The sequence below is a fragment of the Tachysurus vachellii genome, chromosome 25 (assembly GCF_030014155.1).
Source record: "Tachysurus vachellii isolate PV-2020 chromosome 25, HZAU_Pvac_v1, whole genome shotgun sequence".
Lineage (NCBI taxonomy): Eukaryota > Metazoa > Chordata > Actinopteri > Siluriformes > Bagridae > Tachysurus > Tachysurus vachellii.
Window position 1 is genome coordinate 11014908 of NC_083484.1, and position 9170 is coordinate 11024077.

At 41.5% G+C, this 9170-nt stretch overlaps 1 protein-coding gene across 3 annotated transcripts in view; it reads right to left on the bottom strand.

The window, feature by feature from the left end:
- The window catches only part of erp44 (endoplasmic reticulum protein 44), a 138047-nt gene that overhangs the window by 115436 nt on the left and 13441 nt on the right, over positions 1 to 9170 (bottom strand). For all 3 annotated transcript variants that reach the window (XR_009647817.1, XM_060862361.1, XM_060862360.1), the window contains exons 5-10: positions 7588 to 7772; positions 7292 to 7407; positions 6893 to 7067; positions 5919 to 6030; positions 5561 to 5702; positions 1988 to 2090 (exon numbers count right to left, since the gene is read on the bottom strand). Coding sequence is in view for 2 of the 3 variants with exons in the window: in XM_060862361.1 (XP_060718344.1) it covers positions 1988 to 2090; positions 5561 to 5702; positions 5919 to 6030; positions 6893 to 7067; positions 7292 to 7407; positions 7588 to 7772 (833 nt within the window). In the remaining variant the exon portion in view is untranslated. The remainder of the gene's footprint in view (positions 1 to 1987; positions 2091 to 5560; positions 5703 to 5918; positions 6031 to 6892; positions 7068 to 7291; positions 7408 to 7587; positions 7773 to 9170) is intronic.

The window sequence follows — 9170 nt, forward strand, 5'->3', positions numbered from 1 at the left end:
CTTCGGTCTGACGTCTGGACTCGTCACATAGCTGACTTTGATCGTCGTAAATAATCAACCCAAATGTCATCTAAAGCACTGGCTGTATTAAAGATAGTAACTGAACCTTTGATGATGGTTCAAACGAAGCAGATATCTAATGCGGTCCCAAAACACACACACACACACACACATATATATATGTGTTTCTGCCTGCAGGTCTATTGATAAATGTGATGAAATGCAGTAGTGCAAACTCCATTACCTGATCTATCAAAAACAGATGGAATTTTGTTATCATTTAATACGTGCTTGAAAGCTTTGAAAATCCTGATTACACACAATTTACATTATTAAAAAAAAGCTGCATAGCTTATTAGGAGCTGATGAGTGGGAGTCATGATGCTAGCTTTCCTCTTTCCTTTTAGAATCAGGATGAGCACGCAACAAGGTATTAGTGCTCTCCTGTTAGCGTGGTCAGCTTTCTAATGAAGGCTGTACGCAGCCTGATCACAGCCGTCTATTAAGGTTATTACCTGTCAAACCTTTATGAGACGATCCCTATAAAATCTCGTCTGGATTGTAGAACAGACTGGTAGATAATGTGCGCTTCATGCCAGATTTCATGAGGAAGATTTTTATTAGCAACGAAAGAAGAATTGTTTTACAGTGTTAAGGTTTCGGGAACGAAATTATCTAGAGGTGGCTGATATTTTCTCTGTGAATAGATTAAATAGGCTGGAACCATGAAGAGCAATCATTTTCATTTTTACAGTAATAAACAAAAATTCACTGTATACATTTTTCTCCTTTTATTTTTTATTATTTATGTCTGGTTTTATTCGTGGTATCAAAACATGGCAACCAGCAGTCATTCAAAATACAACCTTTCTTCCAGTAATAAGCAGCATGGGGAAAAAAAAAACCATTAAAAGCACAAAGATAGACTTTGTACTCTTAGACTGAAAGGAAGGAATAATATTTATTATTATTATTAATTTCTATACTATATAGTGTTATTTATTCGTTTTTATTCTAACTGCAAAAACCTACCCAGATCAGAGACTTGAGGCCTTTATGGATCTGACTTGTTTGTCCAGCACATCTCACAGGTACCAGATACTTGGTTTGAGATGTGAGGAATCTGGATGCTAAGTCAGCTCCTTGAAGAATGAACCTTTTCAGCAATTTGACCTACAGTAGCTCTTCTGTGAGATCAGACCATACTTCAACCCCCACACACATCAATTAAACTTACACTCCATTAACCTGTCACTGGTTTACTGGTTGTCCTTCATAGGAGACGTTTTGGTAGGTACTATACACTGCAAACCAGTAACACCCCACAAGTCCTGCTGTACTGTAGATGCTCTGACCCAGTAGTCTAACCATCACACATTGGCCCTTGTGAAAGTTGTCCATTTTTCCTGCTACCAGCACATCAACTCTGAGAACTGACTGTTCACATCCTGCCTAATATATCAATAGATCATCAATGTTGTTCACTTCCCCTCTCAGTGGTTTTACTATTCTGACTATTGATCGTTATGACTATAAATCCTCATGTTGCCTCCTGACACTGGCTCAGTTAAAACCTGTGCATCATTATGTCTAGTGTTCAGTAAGAATAACCTTTAAGAGTAAAGATCTCAGAAATGCTATCAAATCACTCCTTCCATGGTTCCGCCAGTTGTGCCAGTGCGATATCCGCACAAGCTTTCTACAGAGTGGAAATAAAATCAGATGGTTTCTCAGTAGAAAAAGAATGCTTGTGTGTAAAATGCATCTGTGTAGAGCATCACTGTCTCCTAGTGTCTGGAACAGAAATCTAAAATTGTCTCTTGGTGCAGGTGAGTGAATACAAAGTTTTAACCCCGCCCACTTCAACACTGTTAGCAGGAAAACAACACTGAAAACAAATAACTTTCTGGCTGCTTGGTAACACCACAGTCAGTGTGAGAGAAGGGTTTGTGTTGATGTAGGAAGTGGAGCCTGGCTGTTTTCTGACCTGTCCTGGAGTGGTGTCTGTGGGGTCAGGCCCATGGTGGAACTCTCGATGCAGCTTTCCAGAGTGGAGGTCTAAAACAAACTGCCTCAGTTTTCCTGGAACCCTGCAAGCGCACAGGTTTAAAAGCAAAAAAAAGAAAAAGAAATGAATAAAGTTTTTGTCTGAAAGCTACTGAACAGATGAAAATACACTTGATGAGCAGCCCTTGTTGATTTGATAAGCGATTGGCTAAGAGCTCGAGAAAGCCGGGCCGTCTCCCAAACCATGCGTCTGTAACTAGATAACGACATTGTCTTGCCACAGACGCCACTGTAACTCCAGCTCCTGGCCAATCAGTAACATCAAAGTCTGCAGAGAGGTGAGCTGATAACACTGAGATTAAATAATGGTACAGAGCGACTGTTAATGAAATACAGCATGCGCTGAATTATGATGCTTTCTGGAAATGCACTGAATTTTAGTCCAAACTCAATAACACTAAAAGTCAAAACAAATAAGTTCTATACATCTGTAGTGTGTGTCCATACACACACACACACACATCTGTACTGTGTGTCAATATACACACAAACACCCACACCTGTACTGTGTGTCAATATACACACACACACACACACATCTGTACTGTGTGTCTATACACACACACACACACACATCTGTACTGTGTGTTTATACACACACACACATCTGTATTGTGTGTCTATACACACACACACATCTGTACTGTGTGTCTATACACACACACACACATCTGTATTGTGTGTCTATACACACACACATCTGTACTGTGTGTCTATACACACACACATCTGTACTGTGTGTCTATACACACACACATATCTGTACTGTGTGTCTATACACACACACATATCTGTACTGTGTGTCTATACACACACACATATCTGTACTGTGTGTCTATACACACACACATATCTGTACTGTGTGTCTATACACACACACATATCTGTACTGTGTGTCTATACACACACACATATCTGTACTGTGTGTCTATACACACACTCACATCTGTACCGTGTGTCCATACACACACACACATCTGTACCGTGTGTCCATACACACACACACAAACAGACACACACATCTGTACTGTGTGTCCATACACACAGACACACACACACACACACCTGTACCGTGTGTCCATACACACACACACACACCTGTACCGTGTGTCCATACACACACACACACCTGTACTGTGTGTCAATATACACACAAACACCCACATCTGTACTGTGTGTCTATATACACACACACATCTGTACTGTGTGTCTACACACAGACACACACATCTGTACTGTGTGTCCATATACACACACACACACCTGTACCGTGTGTCCATACACACACACACACACACCTGTACCATGTGTCCATACACACACACACACACACACACACACATCTGTACTGTGTGTCCATACACACACACACACACACACACACACATCTGTACTGTGTGTCCATACACACACACATCTGTAGTGTGTGTCCATACACACACACACACACACACACATCTGTACTGTGTGTCCACACACACACACACACACACACATCTGTACTGTGTGTCAATATACACACAAACACCCACACCTGTACTGTGTGTCAATATACACACAAACACCCACATCTGTACTGTGTGTCTATATACACACACACACATCTGTACTGTGTGTCTATACACACACATCTGTACTGTGTGTCTATATACACGCACACACATCTGTACTGTGTGTCTATACACACACACACACATCTGTACTGTGTGTCTATACACACACACACACACACATCTGTACTGTGTGTCTATACACACACACACACACATCTGTACTGTGTGTTTATACACACACACACACATCTGTATTGTGTGTCTATACACACACACACATCTGTACTGTGTGTCTATACACACACACACACATCTGTATTGTGTGTCTATACACACACACATCTGTACTGTGTGTCTATACACACACACATCTGTACTGTGTGTCTATACACACACACATATCTGTACTGTGTGTCTATACACACACACATATCTGTACTGTGTGTCTATACACACACACATATCTGTACTGTGTGTCTATACACACACACATATCTGTACTGTGTGTCTATACACACACACATATCTGTACTGTGTGTCTATACACACACACATATCTGTACTGTGTGTCTATACACACACTCACATCTGTACCGTGTGTCCATACACACACACACATCTGTACCGTGTGTCCATACACACACACACAAACAGACACACACATCTGTACTGTGTGTCCATACACACAGACACACACACACACACACCTGTACCGTGTGTCCATACACACACACACACACCTGTACCGTGTGTCCATACACACACACACACCTGTACTGTGTGTCAATATACACACAAACACCCACATCTGTACTGTGTGTCTATATACACACACACATCTGTACTGTGTGTCTACACACAGACACACACATCTGTACTGTGTGTCCATATACACACACACACACCTGTACCGTGTGTCCATACACACACACACACACACCTGTACCATGTGTCCATACACACACACACACACACACACACACATCTGTACTGTGTGTCCATACACACACACACACACACACACACACACACACACACATCTGTACTGTGTGTCCATACACACACACACACACACATCTGTACTGTGTGTCCATACACACACACACACACACACACATCTGTACTGTGTGTCCATACACACACACACACACCTGTACCGTGTGTCCATACACACACACACACCTGTACTGTGTGTCAATATACACACAAACACCCACATCTGTACTGTGTGTCGATATACACACAAACACCCACATCTGTACTGTGTGTCTATATACACACACACATCTGTACTGTGTGTCTACACACAGACACACACATCTGTACTGTGTGTCCATATACACACACACACACCTGTACCGTGTGTCCATACACACACACACACACCTGTACCATGTGTCCATACACACACACACACACACACACATCTGTACTGTGTGTCCATACACACACACACACACACACACATCTGTACTGTGTGTCCATACACACACACACACACACATCTGTACTGTGTGTCCATACACACACACACACACACACACATCTGTACTGTGTGTCCACACACACACACACACACACATCTGTACTGTGTGTCCATACACACACACACACACACACACACACACACACACACACATCTGTACTATATACCTGGACTGTGTGACTATAAAAAACACTAACTCACATACTGCTTAAATTAATTAAAGGAACTAGCTAAAAAAATATGGTCTAGAGCTCTAGGGTGTGTGTGTGTGACAGAGAGAGATGGTTTAAGGGTGAAGGCATAATTAGTATTTAATTTGTAGGTATCTGGAGCTGGAGATAACCCGCAAAAAGATGTGGGGCTGCAATTATTCTCTATATTCCATGTACTAACACACACACACACACAAAATTAACAAAGATAGTGTGAGAAAGACAGTGAGACGGGTACTTACGAGAGGTCGTTGTATTCTGGGAAGACATACATGTGGCGGAAACTGTCTATAGCAATGACGGGGCAATCGGCAGGAGTCTTCTGGATGTGTAGCAGAGGGTGCCGAAACTTATCGCAATCAGCGTGCAAGAAATTTATAGAGCCTGCGACACACATACACGCAAAAAAAAAAGAGAGCGAGATTAGGATATAAATAAGAACTTATTTACTTATTAACAGAGTTTCTCAACATCACAACTTTTTAGATATATTCAACTTCAGAATTACTGGCACCCTTCGAAAGGATGTTAAAAATAAATAAATAAACAAATGAATTAATTAATGAGCAGTCTTCCAGTTAAAATCTAAAAGGTACACACCCTTCTCGGTGATGAGCTGACGTGCCACCTCCTGCTGGAACCTTTCTAGACTTCCTGTATCGTCCTTCTGATGGAAGAGGATCAGGAATGGAATGCCTTCTTCTGTCAGCTCCTACAAGCACACACACACACACACACATTATTTTTTCTTGAAAAATGTGTTAGATTTTAATACAGACACATAAACCAAGACCTTTTTGTAGCCTAACCGGTGAATCACTGCACATCTGTTCACTGACCAGATTCCAGCCAATCACTCATGTGGCACCGGCGTAATGCCTAAAATCATTCAGATACGGATCAAGTGCTCACACCGACGTTATGTTCAAATAAAACATCAGCATCGGAGGAAAAAGTGATCTTAGTGACTTGTTGCCATGGTTGCAGGTGTAGGGTGGAGTGCTCTAGGTTGGAGTGATGAGGATAAGAGGGATCCCAGTAAAATGACTTGATTGGTTTGAGGTGACAGGAAGGCAACGTTAAGGGGATGTGGTAGCTCAGTGGTTAAGGTGTTCGACTACTGATCAGAAGGTCATTGGTTCGAATCCCAGGTCCACTAAGTGAGCAAGATCCCCTGAGCAAGGCCCTTAATTGCTCAGGTGTATAAACGGAAATAAAAATATAAGTCACTCTGGATAAGAGTGTCTGCTAAATGCTGTAAATGTAAATGTTAACCGTGGTGAGTAGAAAAGCATCTCAGGACACACAAGATGCCAAACCAAAGCATCTCAGGACACACAAGATGCCAAAACTTCAGATGGAGATGCTATAAAAACAGAAGTCCACACTGGGTTCACTAGAATAAGAGATGCACCAAACCTGATGCACCAAACCTGGACAGATGACACTGAAACTATGTATGGCTGTGTGGCCTGAGCTGCTGCTGCATTGTTGACTGGAGTGTGTGTTTGTTTGTGTGTGTGCACGCATGTGTGTGTACATATAATGATAATAGTAATAAAAAGAGATCTTACCTCTCCATTCTCGAAAGTGATTTCTCGGACCAGAGGCACACACTTGTCCTGCACCCATGCGTACGTCAGGTCAAAGTTTGTGAGTGAGCCGAGATACACCATGTCCGGAACAGTTTCTCCTACTGGCTTATAGATAACATTATCTCCACTGAACCTCTCAGGTTTAGACACTTCACTGTACAAGAAAGAAGTGTAAAAGAAAATAACACAGAATACATAAGACCTCAAAAGCCAAAAGTCTAACACCAGTGAGAGCAATGAATCCAATAAAGCCAGCCGTATAGAGTGTGTAGTGCTGAAAACATGCTCATTACACTCCTCTATAGACTGGTCAGAAATATGGAAAACTGACATAATACGTTGCAGTGGATTAAGAGAGAAACTGATCAGTTTTCTTACTCGAATGCTGCCAGGAACACGCAGTCATCTCGCAAGATATTGGCCACCCTTTCGTACGTGCGGTAGTTCTCGGAGTTCTTCTGCTCGAAGTAGCCGATGATGCTTCGCTTAGTCCTCTGAAACAGCAAAGACAGACGAGAGAATATGAGGAACAGAAAGAAAAGTGGTGGATGCAAAAAAATGGCTTGGACAAGGATTAAGTATAAATGGAGTTTTTACACACTGTGTAAAAAAAAAAATAATAATAATAATAAAAAAAAATAAATAAATAAAAATGTAAAAGTGTGTACACTCACATCTATTTTGTTGACCTCTTCCAGGCTGTGGATTTCTGTGATCGGGTCCACTTTCTGTTGCCGGATGAAGTCGGCGATGGCCGACACTGACCTCTGACCTCGGTACTCCCTCTTCATCATCATCCCATTTCTGAAGAGTTTTAAGGTCGGGTACTTGCTGATCCTGTAGCGTTGCGCTATATCGGCTAGAAAGAGAACACAGGCCGACGTTTTACGCATGTAACACTGCGATGTCTTCTGATTTACTGTAAAAAGCAAAAGGTTATAGAGCACACAGCAACTCTGTACATCTGTGGTGAGCAGAAAAGCGTCTCAACATGCCAGAGACCTGAGGTTACAGTGGGCACAGACACGAAAGTTTAAAGGCTAGAACATCAGCACTGGGTCTTTTTCCAGGCCGTGTGCCCACTGTAACCTCAGGTCTCTGGCAGGTTTGCTTTTGTGAGACGCTTTTCTGCTCACCACAGATGTTCAGAGTTGTTATTTGAGTTATTACAGCCTTCCTGTAGACTGGAACTAGTCTAATCACATCGTCCTGTGAACATTCACATCAACAGGGTGCACAAAACCGATCTTACCACATTAACCGGAGCGGATTAGAAAACTGCGACTTTACTGCTGTCCCTAATCTATCTGATGGGGAGTTTATCCAGACAAGACAAAGGGACAACTTCAAGAAAACAAAGACATGTCTATCCTTTAAATTAATCCAGAAATGTACAGCAGGCAGATCTAACCAAAGGATATGGTAATAATGAGACTTTTACTGAGAATGATAAATATTCTGTATTTTAACCACATTCTGAAATCCACATTTTACATAAGCAGCAATTAGAATTAGATCTTTTTATCATTTTTAGAGTTGCTTAATCAACCAAATTTAGCACATTTTCTTTACAAATACACAAGCTACAGTCAAAAACTAATGGCATGGATTCTCTAATCCCTCCTTCATTAATTATTTATGTAATTGGTTGACAGATTGTGGAGTCGGTCTGTATTTGGTCGGAAGTCCGACTGCTTCTGAGGTTTTCAGTATTTCAGGTTGGGCCACTTTGCAAAGTCATGTGTGTAGGTTTACACAGATCTCTATCACTACACCATTTCTGTGAGCTGGTGTTTTAGACTCATCACACGTTTACTTCCTGTGTGAACTACAACTCGTCGATACGAGGAAGTGCAAAGATGTGTTTCGCATAGAAAGCAAACGGTCCGTGAATTTACATGTCGGCCAGAAGCGTTTGCATTCAAATAAAAAAAATAAGAGTTTTAGTTTTTCTAGCGTCACAGCCTGAGCCATATAGTCGTAATGGTTTTAGTGAAGTGTTCTTGTGTATGTACTTTAAAAAAAAAAAAATGCATCTGAAAAATTGAATAAAACAAAAATAACTATCTAAAACTATCTAGCTAAACAGCAAGAGGGAAAAGAAGCAGGACAGAAAAAAAGGAGAGTGAAGATGAAAGCGAACCCCATACTGAGGGTTAAATACTCCAAAGCTCATGGGGTGGAATCTAGCTCTGTCTGTCACACATGGACAAATGTGTAGCAGCACACACGCTCACACGGTGGGGGAGCTTTGAGC